This window comes from Apus apus, chromosome 4 (genome assembly GCF_020740795.1).
Source record: "Apus apus isolate bApuApu2 chromosome 4, bApuApu2.pri.cur, whole genome shotgun sequence".
Classification (NCBI taxonomy): Eukaryota; Metazoa; Chordata; class Aves; order Apodiformes; family Apodidae; genus Apus; species Apus apus.
Window position 1 is genome coordinate 70,338,990 of NC_067285.1, and position 24,500 is coordinate 70,363,489.

Genomic DNA, 24,500 nt, shown 5'->3' on the forward strand with positions numbered 1-24,500 from the left:
CAATGTCAAATTGATCCGGATTACTATTAGCTCTGTGTGAACCCTGCTGAAGAGGCATATGGCTAAATCAGTGCCAAACTTCTGTTTTTATATTGTTCTTGTACCAGTGCATTACTTAAACTTTTTCTGTTGAGTTTTCCTGCAACTAGTTTTTGCTCTCTTTCCTCCACCTAAGTTTTTATGGTGTGTTATTTGATTTTTTGCAAATTCCCCAATTTTTTTTGAGATAACTTAAAATTTCCATAAAATCATTGAATTCTTCATTAATCTATACTTGAAATACCTTAATTTGGTTTTTAAGATACTTAAGAAGTAAATCTGCTCTAACAGATGTGCCTTGTCAAAATTATGCTTTTCATGGAAGTCATACTCTTACTGGAAGGCTTACTGTCAATAACATAATCCTTATTTAGTAGGTGACAATATAAGAAAAATTGCTGAAAACTATTGTGACTCTTGTTAAGCTGCTCCATGAGGTAACTTAGATGTGAGAGCTTTCCTAACAATTTAGGAAAGGAAAAGGAAAAAGGAAATTTGCACATGTACAGCACTGAGGATGTGTAGGTTAGTGTTCCTGTTGACTCCTCTGTCCTTTTTTCTCCCTCGCTTTCCCCCTCCATTATTGAACTAGCCATGTTAACCTAGATACTGAAGTAAATTATAAGGGCAGCTTAATCAAACTGTGGTCTGTCATCTCTTAGTGGTAGGTAGTGTAACCAGACCAGTAATGGCAAAATGCAAATACTATGTGTTTATTCTCACTGAACATAGGGAGTTGAGGGACCACACACTGTTTTCCCCTTACTGAGAGTTGTGTGAAAAATACAGAGACAAAAGGCAGTATGTTAAGCTAGATTGTTAAATTGTCGACATGTTTTTTGTTATTTTAATACGTGAATTAAAAGGTTTCAGACAGGGTCGGTTTGATCCAGTTAGTCCAGCACTGTAGATAGTATTTGTATTTTCTAACTGATGTTATAGGAGGTTTAAGATGAATATCAGGAAAAATTTTTTTACTGTAAGAGTGACAGAGCACTGGAACAGGCTGCCCAGAGAGGTTGTGGAGTCTCCTTCGCTGGAGACATTCAAAACCCGCCTGGATGCCTTCCTGTGTGATGTACTCTAGGTGACCCTGCTCTGGCAGGGGGGTTGGACTAGATGATCTTTCGAGGTCCCTTCCAACCCCTAGGATTCTATGATTCTATGATTCTATGTTAGGTGTGTAATCGCCTTTGAAAAAATAAAATCAGGAGTGGAATAATGTTTGCTTTAATGATTTAAGAAAAATATATTCTATTACAAAATTGCACTGAACTAAGATTTGGTATTTACTGTGGATTATTTAAGAGGTGTTCCTACTTTTATATATGTTCTTGAAATCTAGGTATCTGAAGCTATTTGAAATCCTGGTGTGGATCAATATCACATTATTTCCCTGGGAAAGGCTTTTGATCCACTACGTTTCCTTTCTGGATTAAAAACTTGATAGCTGTTATACCTTCATTTTAGTCTTTTCAGTGTGAGGGACAATATCCAGTCTCTCTGATCTGAGTCTCCCTATTGTCCTTTGTTGTAGGTTGCAGAGATGGTACAGTCCTCTCTTGTGTTGCTGCTGCTGGCAGACTAGAGTTTGAGAGAGCGTGAGATCGGTTACTGCTGCCCTCGCTATTCAATGTTTCAGACGGATGCAGGGAAGTGACTCTCTCCTCTTTGGAGAGGCCATAAAATGCATGTTATGAATTGTCTCTCCTTGGTCAATGATAAAGAAAATGGGGCTATTCCAGTTGCAACGGGATTGATGAACGAGGATACGACGACAGCATCTCAACTTTCTCAGCCTGCAGCACCACCGCCCCCTCCGCCATGTCCCCTCACAGGGGCACCCCCAGCTCCTCCGCTCCCCCCGGGGCTGCCACCCCCACCACCACCCCCTCCTCCACTGCCTGGGCCAAACACACCTGTGCCTCCTCAGCTGATAAATGGACATGACAGTCACAGCAAAAAAAAAACGAATGCGGAGCTTTTTCTGGAAAACTATCCCTGAAGAACAAGTCCGTGGTAAAAATAATATCTGGACAATTGCAGCAAGACCACAGTATCAGATTGATACAAAGACAATTGAGGAACTTTTTGGGCAGCAGGAAGAAACCAAACCCCAGGAGCTCCGAAGTCGATCTTCAAAGTCTTCATTTAAAGAGACTAAAGAGGAGGTAAGGATTGAAGTAAAACCTGTCTTTTACATAATGCTGTAGGAATTGTTGTGAATTCTGACTTGCTTTTGTCTCTTTCTCTGTCGTGCTTCATTCCTGCGGCAAATTTGTCTTGATTTGAAGGAGAGGGGAAAGACAGGAAGGATAAACTCTTTGTTCTGAGTGGTGCACATTTGTTTTTTAAAGAGCTAACAGTGTTTTATTATTTTGACTTGGCAAGTGCTGTGATTTGATCACCTGTTAAATAAAAGTGGAGGGAGCTGAAGGCATCTGGATTTGCTCGTGTTGGATAGCCCTTGAGTTTTCAGCGTGAAACACCAGGTGTATTGTGACGTTTCAGCTCTTCCACTCGGTCTGTTGTGCAAACAAAATGTGCTGCATGCAACCATGCACCATGCAGAAGAAAGAGGATTCTATTGCAAGGATTAGTGCTGTGTATGCCCTTGATGTCCTGGAGACATCAGGAAGGGAAGTACCAGTATGATAGCGAGGAAATAAAACATGATATAGTGATAAAGGGAATTTGTTATTTAATTTAGATAATTTTGAAGTTTCAACTTTCATAAACGTTGCTTTCCTGCTAATGCAACTTTATTCGCTTACAGTCTCTCTTACAGAGACACTCTTTCTGAAGCCATAATTGAATTGTCTGAAGTGATCCTTCTGTGAAGTAATTGGATGTTTGAAATGCAGATTTAATCTCCTGTGTGTCTGTATATGTGTTAGCTTGTAAACAAAATGCAGAAGGCAGGGGGTTGAGAGATGTAACAGTGCATCAGTTTTCAGTGAGAAAACAGGGACCTGAAGTTCATATTTTGCAGAGTTGAGGAGATGTCAAAATAAGATCTGCAGGGACAAGGTGAGAAACCTATGTACCAATAGTGTGCATGTTGTACATAGACTAAAATAAGGGGTTTAAAACAGACATTTGTATTGCAGACTTTGAAACCCTGGCATTGGGAAGGATTAATTGGGGCCATTATCAGAGGTAGTCATTAACCTCTGTGCTGTTTTCAGGCTGTGTTCATCTTCAAATCAGGATTGCAGTGAGTGGACTTCCTGTACTCCACAGAGCTGTACACAACTCCAGCCACGTGTCTTTCCTTAGGAGCTCCCCTTTTCAGGACTGCCGTGTGGTGAAGATCTAGTTACAGTAAAAATGATGATGTTTCATAAATTGAATATGGCCCCTAGTGTACTGTAGCCAGCACAGAGGAAAACCCAGCATGCTCCAGAGCTCACGTTTTAATGTACAGCTTGAAACTTGGGGCATCATGAGATTAAGAGCAGTGTCAGAGATTAAAATTATAGGCCTGCAAAACAAGGGTTACTCCAAGATGCAGATTGCCTTGGAATGAAAAAAACTGCCTTGCTACAAGTTAGTGTTAGTGTTTTTGTGTATTTATCTGGAGCTGGGTGCAGTGCACCTGTACTGCTTGATGCCTGTCTACCCTGGTTCAGGACTCCCACGGTGCCTTTGCACGTGGCAGGTGATGAGGCAACAGGACTTGTCTCTGAGTTATGCTGCTTAAGTGACAGAACATTCAGCTCCGTTGCTAAGCTTTGCCAAGCATGCTGCAGTGGTGTGTCAGGCAGTGATGAGCAATTTCTTGTGTGCTAATGGACTTTGCAGTACTAGCTGCTTAGCCAGAAGGGAAGGAGATAATCCTGTGTTATTGAAAGTGCGGAAGCACAGATAGGCAACAGCTCACATGCTTAACGTTACTATAGGCACCATTCAGCAGCAGTGTGGAGGTCTGAGGCATTGGGAATATTTGTGATTTCCGTCATTGGTGCTGTTGGCTACTGCCCACTTTAATGTATGATGGTTGTCCTCAGTTTGTTGTACAAAAGCCTTTGGAGGTTGAAAGGTGGAAGCAGGCTGAGGTACATACACAGCATCTGCGTGACCTTGTGGTTAGCGTGGGGCTGAGGAAGCTGTTAGTTCTCTTCCTGGCCACGGTGCTGGCCTAATGGAGAGGTGAACAAGACATTTTGTGTTTCAGTACCTCTATTCCTTTTGTGTAAAACACAATTGATTTTAGAAAGTGCTTTATGGTCTAGCAGTGAGAATTGTTCTTTGTAGTTTAAATAGTGAAATCAGTCTAGTTGGTGTAGTAAGTCAATAATGAATTTTCAAGATAACTTCAAGTGTGTAAATTCAAAATATGAAAAAAACAGCATGTGTCCAAAGTGCTGTACAAAAGGGCATGGCTGGAGAGTCTGCTGTTTCGACTCAGTGAGGTTCCTCTCAGTGGAGTTGCGTAGGTTCAGTGGAAGTGGTGAAGAGTGACTCTTCAGCCAGTGTTGAGGGCACTGCCTCAGAGGCTGTGGTGGAGAATAGGGGGTTTCGTACCTTCTCCAGAGATTGCTGTTGATTATGAAATGAGCAGGTTTGGAAAAAGCTGTCTCTCCATATAGGATCTCAGAATACTGCATGTTCTTTTAGTTCTTCACTTGCCAGTGATTTATACAGGGAATTTAGATGCCCAACTCAGGTTACTGAATCCCAGTTCTGAAGGGTTAAACATCATCAATATAACAAAAGTCCCTTTAGAGATCTGAGTCAAACTGCTACAGCAGATGCTTTCCTTTTTGTAAACAAGCTCTGACAAACTCTTAGGAAATAGATTAGCATGTTTCCATGGCCAAAGGCTTAATTTGCCCCATGGTTTCATTTAATTTGAGCCTCTGAGAAATAGGGGGTGTAGAGCATAGTTTACAAACCAATTTACTTTCTCCATCCTTTAGAGGTGTTACAGTATGGCACAACATACACTCACCTAGGCTATAGGTAGCCTGACAGTGGAGCAGGCAGAAGAGCTTGTTGCCAGCCAAGAGAGCTAGTCTTGCTTTTTCTCCTTTGAACTGTCCCTCAGCTCCTCCCATCTGTGCACTGGCTCTAGCAGACATAGGACTCTCTGTAAACAGATTTAAGTAGGTAGCTCAGCAGAATGCTGTTGGGGTTCTTGTTTGTTTTCTGCTGGAGTGGTTTTCAGCTATTTTAGTGAGTTTTGATGACTTGCAAAAGGGTGCAGTGAATTCCAGAACCTGTGCAAGGGGCTAGTGAGAGGAGAGAGAAGGAAGATGGAAGGGGTGAACAGGATGTCTCTTCTCCCTTCCCCTAGCTATGTCCTATCTCTGTTTTTCCTGTGCTGGCTCTGATGCTCATTCCACGTTCTTGAGAGCTGATTCAACCAGTTAATCCAGCAGAAGACTAAGACAGCAAGAAAGCAATGAGATGAGTACCAGTGCCTGCCTAAGGGAAAGAGCAGGCTAGGAATGTGACAAGGGAACATGACATGGAGTAGGACAGCCCTGCAGAAAGCTGCTAGGTTCACTCTGCTGCACTGTGAAAGTGCCCCTGTCCTCAGCCACTCCAGGCATTGTATGTGTCTCAAAGAGTAGACAACAATATTTTAAACTCAGTAGTGATGGTTAGTTTGTTGTAAAGGGAAGAGGAAGTTGAAGCAGGAGGTTGTTTATATCTTTTCTAACCTCAGGACCAATCCTGCACCATCAGGCTGTTCCATGTTTGCTATAATTTGTAAACTGTATCCCACCATGTGAAACCCCATTGTTCTTATCTGAAGAACATGTATAATGTTTTGCTTTCACTAATTTGTTATAAATCCACCTTGTCATGTTTCTGTTCCTGATTGACAATCTCATAGCAAGAAATTCTTTTTGCATTTCATAGTCACTGCAAAGGCAGTATTGATGTGAGGCTTTTTGTGCCTCCCAGAACGCTTTTCTGAATCTTTTTTGTTGATTGTAAATTTGTGTCCGAGTTCAGGAGTAGATTTGCCGTCATCACAACTTCACCATGGTACTCTAGCTAATTTTCTTCTTCCCTTAGTACACCCAAAAAGGGAATAATTCAGTGGTAGATTAACATTTGTCAAACTGATGCGGTTATTACTGCACATGATCTGATTTGTGCCTGCTGATTTCAGAAATATGCTGAGTACTATGGTGATGGGAAACAGATTCATGAGTGAATCAGCTGTCCGTGCTTCAAGGATTGCACTGTTTATGAAGGAGAGGTGACAAGTGTGTTAGGCAGTGACACTTGCATTGGCTGGCAAAGTGCAGGTATTGAGACGGTGCAAGGTATTTGAAAGAACTGTAGTATTTCCAGAGGAGCATAAACAAAAATGTAGAATTCTCTGGCAGGAGACCTGACAAAGATGAAAATGGAGAAAGCTCTTCTGAATTTGTCTGAAGTAAATCACAAGAAACCATTGAGGTTAGATATTAGGAGGAAATTCCTTAGTGTGAGGGTGGTGAGACACTGGAACAGGTTGCCCAAGGAGGTTGTGGAGGCCCCATCCCTGGATGTGTTCAAGGGCCTGTTTAGATGGGGCTTTGAGCAACCTGGTCTAGTGGGAGGTGTCCCTGCCCATGCAGGGGGGTTTGAACTAGATAATCTTTAAGGTCCCTTCCAATTAAAACCATTCTATGATGAGAGAGTTTTATTTGGTATAGAGAATCCCAGTGAGACTAGAAAAGTCTGTTCTCAATTCTTAATTGTAACTTTTTGTGTCAAGAAGTCCAAGGGTATTACTGGTGGACTACACTTGAAAATCTTTTTATGTGATGAACAGAAATTTGGAATGTGCCATCCTGGCACCAGTGCTGAAGGTGTGTAAGAGTAGAAGATAAGAGCAGACTGAACAGAATTTGTAAAAAGCTGGGGTAATGTTTAAAGGGTAAAAAGCAACAGCTTGGTAGGAAGTAATATGCAGACAGCTTTCTGCAAGGACAAAATCATATAGAAACTCGGTGGGGAAGAGCATTAGACGTTACGGACAGATGTTAAGGCTAAGATGACAAATCTAATATACAACTGAATGTGAGTTGGAAGGTACCGTATTCGTGTGCAAGGAGTAGGAACTTGTATTTATGGAGCATCTGCCGGGTTCCCTTTTTCTCCTCCTTACACTCCCATCTGGAAGCTACTTGAAGGTAGTTAAGTAATGCCAGCTTTTTTGAACACTTGATAATCTCAAAGTGGACACCAAACAAAGTGCCCAAGAACTGAGCCATGTGTTTTGATTGCATGCTTGAGCAAGAAATCAGAGAAAAAACAGCATACAGCCATAGACGGAGCAAGAAGTGTGTATAAGATCCTTGTACTGAAAAACAGCTATGGAATTTTTATTATGCTGATAGGGCAAATGCAGGTGCATATGTTGCTTTTATTCAATGGAAGATGTTAAAAAAAGATATCGTTTTGTTTGAGGCTGTATTGTAAATCTGAGTTGTGCCACGAAAACCAAAATTTTACCCAGCTCATGGTTCAGTCTTATTGAACAGGTATTGACTGCGACTGAAAATATCATGTACAGGTTAACTGTGAATATGCTTTAAAAAAACCCAACAAACCAAAAGCCAAATCATGATGGCAAAGCTTATAGGCTTAAACTAGTACAGAGAAATCAGAGAATGAGGACTGGCCAGTGCAACTGGAGACTAGAGCTGCAGTTTGAGAGGTCAGTGAGAGGTCCCTGCAGTAAAACAGTTAAAAAAGATTAGATACTGTAGAGGGAACAGATAGTTGAACCTGTCCTACTTAATGATTTGTTGGGGGCCTCTCAACTCCTAAGATAACAGGAGAATAAACTGCAGTTTGTCTTCTTATCTTTATATATGCTAAACCCGAAGGCTTCAGGCTAGCAATCATCTGATTAAAACTAAAATGAGGATATTTCCTGTGTTTTCTAATCTTGGCTGATTTCAGAAGAGGAAATTCCAAAATTTCAGAAAACTTTTAAATTTGGTTCACTTTTTTCAGCAGATGAGGGGCTGTCTCCTGGGTGTGTGTTAAGAAGAGCACATTAATCACACCTATATCTTCACTGTCACCAGCTGGCTGCAGGCTAATTCAATTCCATAGTGATGCCAACATTGCATTTATATATGTATTTCTAATTTGTGTACTGTCACAGAGGTCAAGACACCTTTCCAGTTGTCAAAAACCTCAAGCATCATGTGAGTCCAACAACAGTCTTGAACATCTGTGTGTACTGAGTTGTTCTATTGTAGCAGTTGGGTGGCACTGTTAAGGTGAAACAATTCTCGTGTCCTTATAAATCTCATGACTTTTGTCGCTGTTATCACCAAAATAGCTGTGGTAAAGTTTTAACCTTAAGGACATCATTTGCTAAAACAGTGCAAACATCTGACATTTGAACTTGTATGCTGTTACAGGAAGAAAAACTAGTATAAAAAGAATTAATGCTTTTATTTTAAAAACTTTGAAAAATTAGGGGAAAAAATGTTTGTTTGTTGCTTTTTTTTTATCCCCTCTGGTGAATCTCCAGAATTGTCCGAGTAAGATGATATAGCAAATCAACTTTAAAATATAAAGCAAGGGGAGACACTTTATTGTGAGTTTCTGTTTGCTTCTAGATAAAGCAAGCAGATTTGAGCATTATCTGTCTTGGGGTTTGATTCAAGATCAACGTACTTATCTTTCTGTGGATCAGCAGGGCTGTTAGTTTGCGTGACGGAATCTGTAGAGTCTACTGACCTCAGCTTGGAAAGCCCATCCTCACATTTGCTACAAAACCTGTGAAATGGGTGGGTTCTGAAGTGTAGTGTGGTCCTCACTAGCTGGGGGGCCTTCAAATGCAGTACAAGGTATTACTTGATAGGCAACATCTTGCAGATGCAGTGTTACAAGATAAGCAAGAAGAATGTTTTTATTTTGTAATGACATGGAATTTATCATGATTCTTTCCTTCTATAAATGTTGTTACAGGGTGGGTTTTTTTTGCTTCTCTTGGACAAAGGTGTTGTGGGTGTGCTGTGTATTTCCCTGATAAAACTAGTTCTGTAATACATGATCTTTGTTGATAAGAAGGGACTGTGCATTCATTTGGCCTGCAATTTTGTGGCAACTGCAAATAATTTACCTGTAACAATTTAATAAATGATATCTTCATTATATGCTACTTTCCTAGGGATTGGTAGATTAATCTCTCTCACTTTCTCTCTCAGGTTTCCATTTTGGATGCAAAAAGAAGTATGAACATTGGGATATTTCTCAAACAATTCAAAAAGTAAGACTGATTTTTCCATGCAGCTAATGCAAGCTACAGATGCATGAAATTATTTGTAGTTCTTATCAAATGTGTTCTGTTTCTTATGGATTTTACAGTTCTACACAGGTTTATGATAAGTGACTACATTGCATTATTTCTTTCCTAATATGTTTAGTTTTGAGTGTCATTATGACTTATCTCCACACATTTAGAGTGCTAACCTTAACCAGTTGAAGTGAGTTTTCAGGTATAATTAAGGGAAGCACTTATATCTCATGTAATACTGCAAGAAAGCTGCTATTCACTGACTTAATTTCTTTATAAATAATTAATAGAAAGGGGTGAGGTGAAAGCAAGATGTTTCAAGGCTATCTTTATTCACTGATAATGTTGCCCTTCAGTAAAGGCATCACTGAAGGTGGTGTTAGAACAATGCTGCTGTGGGCACCGATGCATAACCTCATTATAATTCCTATGAGTAGCCCAGGCATGGTTGGTTGTTTTTTTTTTTTTCAATTTGTCTACCTATTCACCCTGCAAGTGTTAGAAATGTGTACGCTCAATTGTTTTTTCAAGGTCTGCTGAATCCATCATTGAAGATATTTATCATGGAAGAAGTGAGCCCTATGGTTCTGAACTGCTGCATGAATTTCTTAAATTATTACCAGAAGCAGAGGAGGTAAATACTGGTTTTACATGGAACTTACTTTTTTGTAGAGTTCTACTGCCTGGGATTCCAACATTAAGGTTGGTAAAAGAGGAATTCCAAAGCCTTCCTGAAACAAGAGGATAGGAAACCACTGAGTGCAAAAGTTTAATCTTCATTTGACATGTGGCATTGAGGTTGCAGTGTAGTCATCCCCTTCACATCAAGTAATTTCACTTACTTTTAAGGTGCTGCTTAACAGAAGTAGCGATAAGGTAGTTTTGTTTGTTTGATGTCCCGTATGATGTCCTTTTGTCCCATGAGCAAGACCTGGAACCCTCATGTGCGCAGATACCTCTGCTCTGGAGGTTCAGAAAACTCAGAATCAAAGTATCTTCTAATTCAGACAAATTAAATTTCACTTCTCTGGTACCTGCCTCGTGTTTTTCCCATTGCAGTGCCTGAAAGTTGAATATTGGTAGCCCTGTGCTACTGTCTGGTTCTTTCTGGTTTGCTGCTGGTTTAGTGCATCTGGGATCTGCCTGCTACTGGGCCTGGGTCACTGCATTCCAGCAGGGCAAAAGGCTGCTCTACAGCACCCACAGACTTTGCTAACATAGCTTAGTGCTCCAAAGTAGACACATTAGAAGGCACAGAATTACCAGCAGCGCCTTCTGCAAGATCCCTGTGCTTACAATAAGACCAACATGCAAGTGTTGCTTTCTCCTCTCCCAGACCACCTTCAAGTCCATTCACATGATTAAAGAGGTGAAGCTTCATCAACTGACCTGGAAGCTCTGCTTAATGATGCACAGTTCCTTGTCTGCTCACGTATTTGCACTGACCCATTTGTATGTACTTGAGAGAAATGTATACCACAAACTTGATGAAATTAGCATTGGGGTTGCTTGAGTGCTTCACATCAAAGTGGTGGCTGAAACCTGGGAAATTGCTAGTTAATGTCCACATACAAATCAACCTTAGCTCATATGCTTTACCACTTGAAGGTCATACTGTCAAAGCACTCTGTTTCCTCTGCGCAGCTGCAAATCTCAGATCCAGTCAACAGCCAAACATGTAATATTATTTTGCTGTAAAATGCATAATACTAAATTAAGCTGCTTTTGCAGAGAATCTTGGAAAAACTGTGTTGTGTTATTATATTTGCCTAATATATTTTTTAGAGTTGGGTGGTATCAACAAGTTGGAATGTAATTAATCTGAAAAAAAACAGGTGACAGTAGTTCTAGGAGCTCAAAACTATTCCCTCTTCCCTCTTTGTTTGAATTTCAGTACTTATTCCTATATTTAAAGAGAATTTAACTCCTCTGAAAAAGTCAGAGGAGAACAGTGAAGTACTAACTTAAAAGAAAGTGACTCCTAGTTAACTCAAGTCTATATTCAGCGAATTACACTGAAAAAAAGGTATTTTTTCTTCTTTTCCTCTTTTAGATCTTGGTTGTTATTTTTTGACAAGTAGTAAATCTTTCAAATAGCGTACTTCTATGATACAAATGCTGTGATTCAGCTGGAATTGTAGTGTAAGTTGTTGAACTTTATCAGCGTTTTGTCTGCAATACTCATCTAGACATTTTAGATATCAGGTGCTGCTAAGACTGAAGGGGTATATTTATTTCCTACTAAATGGTTTGACAACAGGATAGTGGGGCCAGAGCACTTAAGAAGTGCTTTTAAGGAGGTGTTTGAGAAATTAATAGAAGAGATTTAATGGTGCAGGGTTGTAAGAATTAGAAATTAAGGTTGTATAAGAAATTAAGAAAATAAGATGTTACACATTTTGTCTTTCCAAGGGAAAACTGGAAGGAGGCTTGTTTCCAGTGTGCAGGTATTTGTATTTACTTAGTTCCATGCTTCAGAGATCTCATGCTCACTCTCAGGAAAAGATTCCCTTTCCCTTTGTTAATTAACCCTGTAATTGTTTAACTTCTTGGGGATTTTCCTCAAGAGAGCTTGGGTGGGGGGAAGAGGAAAGGGAGAAGATCCTGAGTGCGAGGGACTGATATTTCTGCTGGTACTGAGAAACGTTTCAGTGCCTTTATGTTCTCATGCTTCAAGTGTTCAAAGAGTAAGTGGGTCTAATAACTCATTTACTGTGGCTCCTAAAATATTAGTGTAGTCAGTTAAACAATTTGTTCTCTTTGGGAGCCCCAGAGCTTTTGTTGTTCATCTTTCTTAGCATTTTTTCCCCTAAATGTGTGTTCATTGTTCTCCTTCTATGTGCCCTTCTTTTTTGTTAGTTTATCATCTGCCTCACAGTCTGAATACTTGTCTCCTGGAATAGTGATTCACTATTTGCTAAGGGAAAGCCATGAGAACTATACAGTCTCTCCCTACACAAAAATAATCCAAAATCTATCCAAAATATCAGATGAAGTGGTGTTATTTGTTCTGCTGTTCTGTTTAGTAGTCCCTAACTTATTTTTGATCTGTTTGTCACATCATATAAGAGTTGGCAAGGTGTCTTCATATTGGCCTATCCCTGCAGAATGTTGCACTTGTTCTCAGCAAGAGCTCCCTGACATTACCCTTAGATACTTCCAGTTCTTCTGAACACCTCCCTTGTTGTTCTAGGGACTGAGAATTACTCTGAGCAGAGACTTGAGCAGCCAAAGCCTAAAAAGTTAGATGATATTCAGTTACCAGTGCTAAATGTCTTGGTGCAGCTACGGGTGGACTTGGGCAGTTCCACTTTCTGTGCAATTCTTTTCAGCAGCTCGGGTATTTACAGTCACATTTCCCAGTAGCACAATTGTGTTGCAGATTGGAATGAGAGCCAAGTAGCCCCTGCCAGGCATATGCTCTGTCCCAATAACTGTGTTTTGAAATGTGATTTTTTGAATTTTGAAATTTTGAAATTTTTCTTTTATATGGTACCATGCTTAGTGTGTAAAAGAGAAGGGGCTGTAGAAAGAGCAACTCAGGACCATCATGTTTCTTCTCTTGTCTTATCTAGAAGTATTATGATATATTGCCATATTACCTGAATGTTCCCCTGCTCACCAGTTTGAGCTGGGCAACTTTTTGACAATGGAGGCTAAACACTTGGGCTAACAAATGTATTTAACATCTGTTATCTTTAAAATTGTTCTTTGTTTTTGCAGTATTGTAATGCAGCAGTTCTGTTTACATGCAGAAATAAGTATCAATAGTAGTAATTTTCTAGCTGTTTTCTGTGAGAAATCCTAACAGCTATAAAAGCTGTTGAGATTTTTGTGTATAAACGGCAAATACTTCCTCTTCACTGGATGTTTTTGTCAAACTGAGTAAGACCATTATTGAAGTATTGGCACTGCTATGAAGCCTTTTGTCAGGCTGAAAACATTTGGATATTTTCAAATGTTTAATTTGAAAAACTTGACAAGTTTTTGAAGCTGGCAAACCTGGAGCTTGCTGCAAGGTTTCACTTAGTTTTGTTCTGGGCTGTGGGTGTGGTACCAGCCTACCCATCATGGGTGTGTTTAAAAAAAAAAAAAAAAAGGATGAAGAAAAGATATAAAAATTCTCAGTACATTAATGAGTAAGTTAGGATCACTGATTTTGTGTAAGCCTTGTTAGAAGTACTACTGCTTGTGCCTTACTATGGGTAGGAGGTTTGTAAGAGGAAGAAATGCCTGTTTGGAATCTCCTCTGCTTCAGATCTCTTTTGCAGCTCATGTTTTTTTTCCAGGGAGCCTTTGTCTTCAATGAAGCAATTGCCTATATCACTTCTAAAAAGATTCCTAGCTTTTTCTTAACAATATCCTGTTAAAATGGCTGACAGCTGTCATTTACTGGCATCCTAACCAAAGTTTTTGCTGCTTTTATGTGCATATTGTTGCACTCTTCAGCAGGCCCAGGCTGGTAGAAGTCGAGAGAGGCCAGTGTTTAACGAGCTAGAATAGCCAGAATTTATGCTTTAAGTATATACAGAAGAGAGTGCATCATGCTGCTAATCAACTCACCCACATACGCACGCCCAGGTTATCAACAGTGTCTTAACTCCCTTTATAACGTCTCAAGCCTGTCCTTTGCTCGGATACTTGGTTTTAAAACCCTCATCATCTGTCACCTTCTTCACTGGAGTTGTTTCTGTCTGTCAGCTCTACCCTTTTCAAACTGTGTTTGTGGAGTTAACTGCCCCCTCCTTTCCTCAGGCAGTGCTGTATATGGCTGACCATCCTTCATAGCTTTCACCTCCTGCTTCCTTTCTTGCCCTTCATGATAACTACAGGTTTTCCTCCTTTTTCTTTTTATCATTTGCTGGTAGAGGTTTGGCACTGAACAGGCATGTGTCCCATGGGGCCTCTCCACCTAATATATTAGCTGCTTTTCCATGTGTCCTTGTAGTTGGATTCCACTGTGATGCCTTTTGGGATTTTGCTATTTTTTAACTCTGTTTTGCTTTAGTGCCCTGAGTGCTTACGTAGTATGGAAATATTAGAATCAAAATTCAACCAACCAACCAAGAAAACAAAACAAAACACCAATCAAGAGAAAATATTTACTCCTCTGGACTGCTGCATTTGGCTTTCCTTACTTGTTAGTAATGTAGGGAATATTTTACTTACTTGATCAGAATGCAGGAAAATAATTCATTGCAAACATACAGGAGGATGTGTGGTGTAGTGATTTATACTCTTCTTCGAAGAACCTGCATAAGAGTGCAAACACCTGTTTTATGCCATAAAGTAAAATTCCACTGGTTATAAATAAGTGTGACTGGTAGCTCAAAAATAACTGAAAACTTGAGTGGCAGAAATGCAGTAGCTCTCCTATCTGCGAGGAATAATGAGATACTTGCAATAGGTATATCTCCTCCAATTGTTCACAAATCAAATCAAAGATCAGGCTTTCTCTATTTCATAACTGTTCTTAAAATAAAGCAAATGACGTATGTGAGAATCTTCTGTATCTTAACATCTGATTTAGTGTGCATGGGCATGCATGGACAGTGCAAATGCATATTCCATATACAAATATAATGAAAAATTAGTAGCTCTTCGCCCAATTTGAGTAATACAGAACTGAGCATACAATGTAATTATGCTGTCTCTCATATGTACATTCCACCACCATATCTTGGTACACGGCTGCATACTGTTGTGGAAGAGGTTTTGCTCTTGAAGAGAGGAGGTCAAGTCCAAAACTGATAGAGTTATTAACTGATTTTAAAAAAACAAGCAACAACACATTTTTTAGCTCTTTTGTGTTCTCAGACTAATGAACCTATCTACTGTAGCTGTTAACATGATTAACAGTGAACATCGTTGTCAATTCCTATCATTCCTTTGCAGCTCCTGGCTGCATTTGGTAGTTGAATTTGGCCCCCACTTCTAGGAACCGTCAGATAATCTCAGCTGTCTTTGGGAAGACTTGGACAACATGGCTGCAGAGAGAAGAGGCCAATCCCATGGATTTTTTAGTAACCTCCCTTGGAATATGAGGGGAAGCCATTAAAAATATGTTTCAATAGGTTCAGAAGCTGTTCTTTTAGTTTATCAATAGTGTCTTTTAAGTCAAATAACTTTTTTTCCCTTCTTCATGGTGAAAAAAATTATAATTTTCAATTACGAAATTTGTAATGAAGACTGAACACAACATAAATTATTGTTGTATCTTTACTGTAGCTACTCCCTGGATTATTTACTGTTTTAAGGTCAACTTAACAGAGAGTTTAGTCTCCTTAGACAGGTATAGAGAACCAGGATTGTGCTGTGTTGAATTTCGGGATGAAATGAACTTGTAACTCTTTTGTGTTTCTGTTTTGTCTGTTTGTGTAATGGGTCACTATACTTCACCTTGCTTGGGTTTTGGTCTTGTTGGGTGACCTTCTTTGTTGCTTCTTATAAAGGTAGTTTTGGACATCTAAGGCAAAGACAGAGGAGTTTAAGATGACTTGTGTGGGCTGGAAAAAGTGTAACCAGGCAGTGAGCACATCTTTGCTTGATTACACAGACTGTCTTTTGGGTTGACTACTGCCCAAAGCTTTTTGCATTGTTACATTCACACTCCCATTCTATCCGTCAGAAGGCAGCCTCGTCAATGTCTTCTGTTGTGTGTGTATAGGAAAGTTCCTCCTCTGCATGAATTCTAGGGCTTAGTACTCCCTTGTACCACTCAAGGCAGTTTTTCTAATATAATAGGGGAGAAGAAAGAGATCTTCATCCAGTGTCTGTAAAATTAATGTTCCACATGGATAACATTGATTGCTACTTGCTGTCAAGAGTATATTTAAATATAGTACAGGTAGCATGAATAAGTTAATACTCTTGTGAGTATCTCAGGATCTCCTGTTGTTCCTTTTTTGTTAATTTAAATCTTAAAATTTGATCTTCCTGTAATTACCTATGGTTCATCTTGATTTTGATGATTTGAGGTGGGTTTTTTCATGGGTTGCTTTTTTTTTTAATCCCTCCCTCATCCCACCCCAAGTCTGAATACCTGCATTCTTTTCAGGGAAATGTTGATACTTCCAATATATTAAAACAAGGTTGGAGAACTTGCAATTTTTGTTATTTAGGTTGCAGACCCCCATTTTTTGGAAGTTAGGTTAAAGATCACCTGCAAACACTAACTGAGATAGTAGATGTCTCCCACTCCCCACTTCATGATGTAGGAAAAAAAGTTTATTTTGGTTTTGTTTCTTGCTTGCTTGACACCTTAGAATCATCAGGAGTGTCAAGTCTGGTCTTTCCTGTTTTTTGTTGGCAGACTTCTTGAATGACTCTGTAAATTAAGTTTTCTCAGGCTTCAAAAATGGGTATATTTTTTGTCTTTAAAAGGAGTTTTTGTCTGAGTGTCTTGAGCTAAATGGGGTAGTGTTAAGAAATGGAGTTAGATTGCCTGAATAAAAATTGTGCTTTGATTAGAATGCTCTTGGTCATAAGTTTTGGTTGGTTTTTTTTTGTTTGTTGGCTTTTTTTAATTTGAAATTCAGGTTTTTATTCTGGGTTAAATTTGTATTTTTTTTTTTCCTCTTCCTTAGTGTGCTTTCAACATTTCTGTTTTTTAATGATGTGAAAAAAGAATAGGAATAAAGCAGAACTAAGCTGTTAAAATAATCCATTTATTTTGCTAGTGGAGAATTTCTTTCGAATCCCTGATTTAGCACAGCGTATGTTGTCTTCCACTACAAATCAGTTACTTTTTTACTGTGAAAGAAGAAAAATAACTTAAATTATTAGTTTGGAGCCTGATGCTTAAAAAAAACACCTGTGGAAATCTTGCTGAGTTGTGGCAACCTGATAACTGTTGATGCCTAGATGTAGAGCACCTCTCTCCAGTATAGCTTAATATGCTTTCTAAAACTGAAGACCATGTGTGTAAGTGGAGTTATGAGTGGACTTAAAGTGTAATGTTATAAAAAGGAAGCATGATGGGCTTGTGTGTAAAGCAATGGAAGCTTACAGCTGCTGCTGGGTGTGAACTTGTTGGTTGAATGAAGAAAGTGTAATTGAGGGCAAGCTCTGCTTATGGACACAGTTGCTTTGTTGGAAGATGTGGGAGAAACTCCACTTAAACATATCTGCATGTATTTTCCAGTTCTTCCATATAAACGCATAGTAAGAATGTGGGCAGATTAGTGGCTTCCAGATCATGCAAATAATATGGACCTTGGTGGAGCTGGGAAGGAAGATTGACAAAATTAATACAGTGATATTTCCTTTGCATGTAAATGGTGTTCTCAAAGTGCTGGCAACTAAGAACTTAAAATGCAGGATTGCATTTATCTTTAAAATATTTTGTACAAATGAAAAAAAAAACAAACAACAAAATTAAAGAGCATGAAGTTTACCACCTAAGAGAGTTTTAGAGGAAATGGTTGAAGCAAGTATCTGGAAAAAAAAAAACCAAACCGTAGCTGCATTTGCCCAAGAGATCTTGTAGTCCTATGCTGGAAATGCTGAACACAGTTGACTTTAAGCTATGCCTGAGTGTACATCACAGTTGTTGTAGACTTGAGGATCAATTTTCAGATTGTCACTTGAGCAGCTATTTCCTGGGCAAACGGCTAAAGAACAGCAAGAGGACCAGTCGGAAAGAAAAGTGCCAGTTCACCTTCAGAAACTGGAACAGCAGTGTCCTAAATGTAGCAACGAGAGCAATCCTAGATCAGAAATCAGAACAATGAACTGGAAATCAGAAATCAGAATCTCCAGTCAGAACTTTGGCATCATATTTTCTCCACTGGACTGTATAGATAGGTTTTTGGAAGAGGAGGGATGTTACTGGGTTTATTTATTTATTTATTTATTTATTTATTTATTTTAAATTTATTATTTTTTTGGTGATAGGGATGTGTGCAAATGAGAGGAGCTTGGACAGTGAAGCCATTCAGTTGGTCACTGAGTGGACTCTCTAATGCCTTCTGTTAAATTTACTGCTTTGCAAGGTGTTTCTTTCCAAAGTCAAGATGATCTTGGTCTTTGATAAAAGTCTTTGCTAGTGTTTTTTTCTCTTTTCTAGGTAAAGAAGTTAAAAGCCTTTGATGGAGATGTATCAAAACTGTCTCAAGCTGATTCCTTCATGTATTATCTAATCCAGGTGCCAAAGTAAGGAGATAGCATGTTTATTCTGTTAATGATAAATGTTCTTTTATGGCTGTCAGTTCTGACCTGTCTGTGTGCTCCAGCTATGCTCTTAGGATTGAAGCCATGGTGTTGGAGAGAGACTTCTCACCCTCCTGTGCTTCTCTACAGGATGACATGAAAATTATAAGACGGGCAACAAAAGGTAATTAAGCATGTTGGGACATGTATAATACTCTTGTTTTTCTTAGCATGTTAATTAGTCTACATTATGGAGACTATAGAGCTTGAATTTCAGGTACCTTAGCTATTAAAAGGGAGCTAACTCCCCTCTGACAAATGCCATTAGGGTGTGCCTGGTGAATCTTTGCTTTCCAAAATAAACCTGGAGATTTTGCCTTGAGTGCCTATCTTTTCTGTTCATGCTGGCAAATTTTATGACAGGCTGTTAGTCCACTGGTTAGACTGTTTCTAGTGTTATAAAAAGGCACAGTGATAGAAGTGTTAAACTATGAGTACCAGTGTTTATGATAGTCACTTTTAGTGAAAGGAAAGGGAGAAAAGGTTGGTGTGTTTTTCCCACCAGTGGGGATTGAACCAGGTCCTTCTTGACTCAGAAAAATGTGCTTTAGCTTAGGCTGAGGTTTGAGTTTGGCCTTTGATTGGGCTGTCTTTCAAATCATTGTTCTTTGTGTTTTGAGCAACAGTCCTTCAACCAGGACATCTGCAAACTGATTAATTCATTCCCTGCAGAGGAGACTCTTTGGTCTCCAGCTCCTGCACTGGGCCAGTCATGCAAATCAGACTGACTGAGCTTCCCTGTTTTCAGTCCACTTGTCATGTGCGCTTCTCCATTTGGTCTGTTCACTTAAGGGTTTGTTGATAGCCTGAAGTTGTTCAGGAATTAGGTCTACTTTTCTATTCCCAACTCCTATGCTTCTTTCCTTGTAATTAAGCTGAGAAAATATTTACTTAAGTTCTAACACTGATAATCACTGAGGGTTAGGATGGTCTAAATAGCCTGATGGATTCTGATCTAGCCTGCAAATGGATGTATCTCATGGTGACACCGAGCAGGCTCTTACTATGCAAAATCTTTAGAAGCTGCCTTTCCCCCTTGGCTGTATGAAATGTGGTGTTGACTTTTGTATTCTCTCCTCTTCCTCCTTCCTTCCTCACCTAAAGCTTGTTAGATCAAAAGTTGTTTAATTAGTTCTGTTGTTTTTAGGCTGCTAATACTGAAATCCAAAGATACAAGGGCTATTTGCTTCCAAAATGATAGTGTATTGAGTTGAGCAGTTAAATGCAGGGTAAATTATAGAATGGGAACTTCTCAGCAAAATGTGTTTTTAAAAGCATTTACACTGCAATCAAAAGGATTCCACCTTTTATTGTGTTTGTCAGTGTTAAATATAGTACTTGACATTAAAAACAGCTCATGTGATTTTCCTTGCTGTATGGGCACTGGCAAATTTGGAGTTACTTGGTTTGCTGTGCCACTTGTGTAATGCTAATTTATTAACTCTTTACAGTTTTGAATTTTTGTATCTTAATTCTAAGGCAATCACTCTTTATGTGACTTTATAGGCACATGTATTATTTTGTGTTTATAAGTGACTGAGTGAAAAGGTGTATGAATTCAGATGGAGTGTGATTGTGCCTTTTGCAAAAAATGAAAATGTGTACAAAACAGGATTCCGTGATGGAAAAGCCTTAAAAAGCAGTTTTATTCCATTTGACTCTTAGCACCACAATGAGTGTGTCTTTGTGCTAAGTCATCTTTGATGTGACTAAAGTAAAATAAATGCTGCTCTGAGATGGTGATCATACAGAAATAAAATGATGATTCATAGTGAGAGTGGGATAAGCAAGGAAAATTTAAACACTGTTATCTTTTCAGGCCTGATGGCCAAATCTCCCAGAAAAAGAGTTAATTGTTTAAAAGCCCAGTCCCAGGAGATGGCAAATGGATCCTGCAAGGTGCAGAACAGTTGCCTTATGCTGGAATTAGTAGGTGGTAAGGATACTTAAACCACTTACATGAGACACTTTGCACGTTGGAGGACTAGGCCCCAAATATTTTGTTAGCTGCTGAGGATTGCCTTGGAAATTCTACACTTGCTAAGCTACAGTCCAGCGTACACTTGGGGTTTGTGAACTGTGCTTGTGAATTTGAATAATACCTTTTTTTTTTCCCCATGATCTTTCCAGTTTGTTGTAGTTGCCTGTTAAAATACAAATTTTTGCCTTTAGAAGCTTGAGATGAAGAGAAGTTTGTTTCTAAACAGTTGTTAGATGGCAATTTTCTTGTACCTTACAGAGCTAATGACTTGTGAGGAACTGCATTCCATATTGCACTTGGTCCTTCAGGCTGGGAATATTATGAATGCGGTAAGTGACATCCAAACTGGAGATGGCTGACTGACCAAACTTCCTCATTAGTATTGCTGTCCATTGGTGTCATGCCTCAGCTGTTTGCTCATTTCTTTTTAGGGAGGTTATGCTGGCAATGCTGTTGGATTTAAACTGTCATCACTGCTCAAGCTGGCGGACACAAAAGCAAACAAACCTGGGATGAGTCTGCTGCATTTTGTTGCTCTGGTATAGAAAAACTATTTTGCTGGTAAAAGCAACTGCTACAAATGTAAAGTCATAGATGGTAGAGAATAGAAGGGGCCACGTGCCTCAGAAAAAGCAGCTTTTTTACAGCTTTGAACCTAATCATCACCTTTCTTCTCCTGCCACAAATTCACCAGCTTACCTATGTCTTGTCATCCTATCCAGAAACTTTTTTCTAGAATGTAAAAGCTTGCCTTCATCTAACTTCCTCATTGTAGCTTTTCTCTTCTTGTCCTGAATTCTTACACTGTGGAAGTAGCTTATTTTGATAAATATTCTTTCAACCTTCCTGTTGAATCTTTTGAGCAACACTTTTGGCAGGATTTTTTTCCTCCCTTGGTGACTGACATGTCCTGGTTTGGGCCCAACACAACAAAGGAATAGCCCGATGGCCGCTCAGTCAACTCAACCCCCCCCCCCCGCACACACACTGGGATGAGGAGGACAAAGCTCATGGGCCAAGACAAAGGACAAGGAGGGTTCTTCACCCATTAAGGTCCCGGGAAAAACAGACTCAGCTTGGGGAAGAAGTAATAATTTAAGTTCACACTAATCAAACATACACAGAGCAGGGCTTGCATATGTTACCCCACCCCTCCCTTCTTCCCGGGCCCAAATCTCTTTGTTCCCGGTTTCTCTCCCTCCTTCCCCCCAGCAGCACAGGGGGACAGGGGATGGGGTTTAGAGTCAGTTCACAGGCTGGTGGTTCCTGCTGCTCCTTCCTCCTCAGGAAGAAGGATTCCTTACAGTCCTTCCCTGCTTCCCCATGGGAGAGTCCTCCACGAACCTCTCCTCCATGAGTCCTTCCCACGAGGTCCGGAGCTGCTCCAGCCTGGGCTTCCCACAGAGTCACGGGCTGTTTCGGGAACAAACACTCCTGGCGCCGGGGTCTTCCTCAGCTGCGTAATCAGAGTCCACTGGCAGCAAATCCTCTGGCCACAAAATCCAAGTCCACTGGCCAAGTTCCCCCCTCCTGGCATCCCCAGGGAATGTTCCACCACGTTCCTCCACGAGTGCAGGGGCACAGCTGCCATCTCGCCATGGGCTGCAGGGAAACTTCTGCTCGGGCACCTTCTTCCCCTTCCTCCTCACCAACCACCAGCACCGCTCTCCTACCCCAGCACAGCTCTTCTCCTCTAGCACAGCTCTTCTCTGCTCAGGTGTTGTAGCTGTTCTTTCGTATGTTAATCACATCTATTGTCCCTCTAATGGCTCCTTGGCTGGTTTTGGGCCAGGGGGAGCTTCGCAGCTTCTTACCGGAGCCACCCCTGTGGCCCTTCCCCTGCTACCAAAAAAACCACCAAACCAAACCAGAACACATGTATTTTTAAAGCTGCTGCTGACTTTTTTCAAGTTATTTTTCCATCCTTTCAAGCTTCTTGATTTTAGAAGGGAGAGAATTTAAATGCTTCTGTATGTGACTTTGGTTATCTGTGTACAAACTGGCTTAACAGATTGCCAGTTAGCTAACAATAGGGTGTTAATTGGTGTTTGTGCAGGAAACATCGGATCTGCTCAAACAATGGGCATCAGCAAATTGTTCTTTCCCTGACATTCACTTTTAATACATGTGGTTTGTCTTCTCTGGCAGAAGCAGCTATTATTGTACACTGCGAAATGGAAGCTGCTGTTTAAAGTTTTCAGATCCCTGCCTTTTGTTAAGGGGTGTCCACTGCTGAATTGTGTTAGGATTGAGTGGGAAGAAAAACAGTGCAGGAGAAACCTTTTAAGTGCCCTTCCAGAGGTTTTAGAACTGCTGGACTTACGGACTTTGGCACGGTGGTGGAATGTTAATGGATTGTGTGTGTTTTGGTTTTGTTCTGTTTGTTTTAGGAAGCCCAAAAGAAAGATGCTGCTCTTCTCAACTTCTCAGAAAAAATGAGGAATGTTTATGATGCTGCCAGGTAAGTAAAAAGAAAACTGAGGATTTATGGTTAGACTGTGACTTGGAATTTTCCCATTTGTGAAGCAATGGAGTTATTCAGAGAAGTCTTGGCACAAAAACTGAGATCTTTACAAATGTATGGTATAGTTTTGAGGGCTTTATATCCATTTGCTAGTAGAAGTATGCTTGCAATGTGCCTTCAGGTGTGAGGTTTTTTATTACATGATCTCAACAGGTTTTCATAGTTTTGTCTCTGTCAGACACGTGTGCATGTATGTTACTTTTAAGGGATTGAACTAAGAGCACGTTACTATTTTTCCTTAGATCAATTTTCATCTGTCTCTGAGCAAGCTACAGTACTTTTGCAAATCTGGTACCAGGTACAGATTCTGGCCCTGGCTTCTCTTTGATGCTTTTTAATATTTTGTTTGCTTCTCCATTTCTGAAAGGGTTTGGGGCTCTGTATTGTTTTAATCTTAAAGTCTTTAGCTGCATAATTTTAAACTGAACCTGATTTGTACCTTGATAACTGTACTTGCTTTTGTGAGACAGTGTGATCTAAAACCCAAAACTGGAAGCTAGCAGTGCTGGAGTTCTATTCCCAGTTTTGCTACTTTCTTACTCTTGAGCTTTGGGCAATCTATTTACATTCTTTTCCCAGCTGTAAAATGGATCCAATCTCTTAGATCTGATGCAGGGTTAAGTAATGTCTGAAAAGGACTCTGAAATCTTCTGAGGAAAGGAGTGGCCATGAAGTTAATCAGAAAGTTTTTGAGGGACCACCTGTGTGGCTCTCTGCCATCCAACCCACACACCTTTTTGGCAGTTTGCCATGTGGCCTGCTGAGGAATGCAGCTTCCCTCGGCATCCAAGCCCCCTGGCAAACAGCAGGGGAACAGGCAGAATCCCAAATCTGGTGATATTTTTTCTAACCGCTTTGTTCTTTGATCACATTTGTTAATGCTGAAAATCTCTTGTAACTCATGCTGAAATCTATTTAGGGAATGCACTCTGTACAGGAAAATGAAACAAAATTAAATATATTGGGCATGAGGAAGATCTTTATTAGAGACAACTGTCATGTGCAAGTTGTGCATAAATTCTCCCAGTTAGAGCATGTTAAAACAACTTGCTTGTTAAAACAATATTTTAATTGTCTTACCTCCTTTACTTGTAGGCCATTCTCATCCTCCTTCACAGGCAGAAAAATAAAGCCTGCTACTGCTTTTCTTACTTGCAAAAGCACCCATAATCTGCGCAAAACAGGGAGCTAAACTTTGCAGATGAAGTAAGCAGAGAGAAACCATGATACTCATTTGTGTGTGCTATGACAAACTTACACATGCTGTCACCATCCACTTCTGTGTGCATTTCAATCAGTCTGCCACAAATTCTTCAGGTTTAGACATACTGCTGGTGAAATGGCCTTAATTGGCAGCATGTGTACACTTACTAATTGCTCTCATTTTGGAAATTGTCGTGTTTTTGTTCCTAGGCAAAGCTCAGTTCTCTTGTGAAGGGAAGTGCTTTAGATTTAGAAGCATTTACCCTCAAAGTGACTGA

The 24,500-nt window shown here is 39.9% G+C and overlaps 1 protein-coding gene across 1 annotated transcript in view; it reads left to right on the forward strand.

The window, feature by feature from the left end:
• FHDC1 (FH2 domain containing 1) overlaps positions 1-24,500 on the forward strand; it is a 36,765-nt gene that overhangs the window by 2,713 nt on the left and 9,552 nt on the right. The window contains 9 exon segments of the mRNA XM_051616951.1: positions 1,577-1,995; positions 1,997-2,210; positions 9,216-9,277; positions 9,836-9,938; positions 18,372-18,457; positions 18,538-18,638; positions 20,754-20,824; positions 20,927-21,034; positions 22,886-22,956. Of these exon segments, the coding sequence (XP_051472911.1) occupies positions 1,727-1,995; positions 1,997-2,210; positions 9,216-9,277; positions 9,836-9,938; positions 18,372-18,457; positions 18,538-18,638; positions 20,754-20,824; positions 20,927-21,034; positions 22,886-22,956 (1,085 nt within the window). The 5' untranslated portion in view covers positions 1,577-1,726.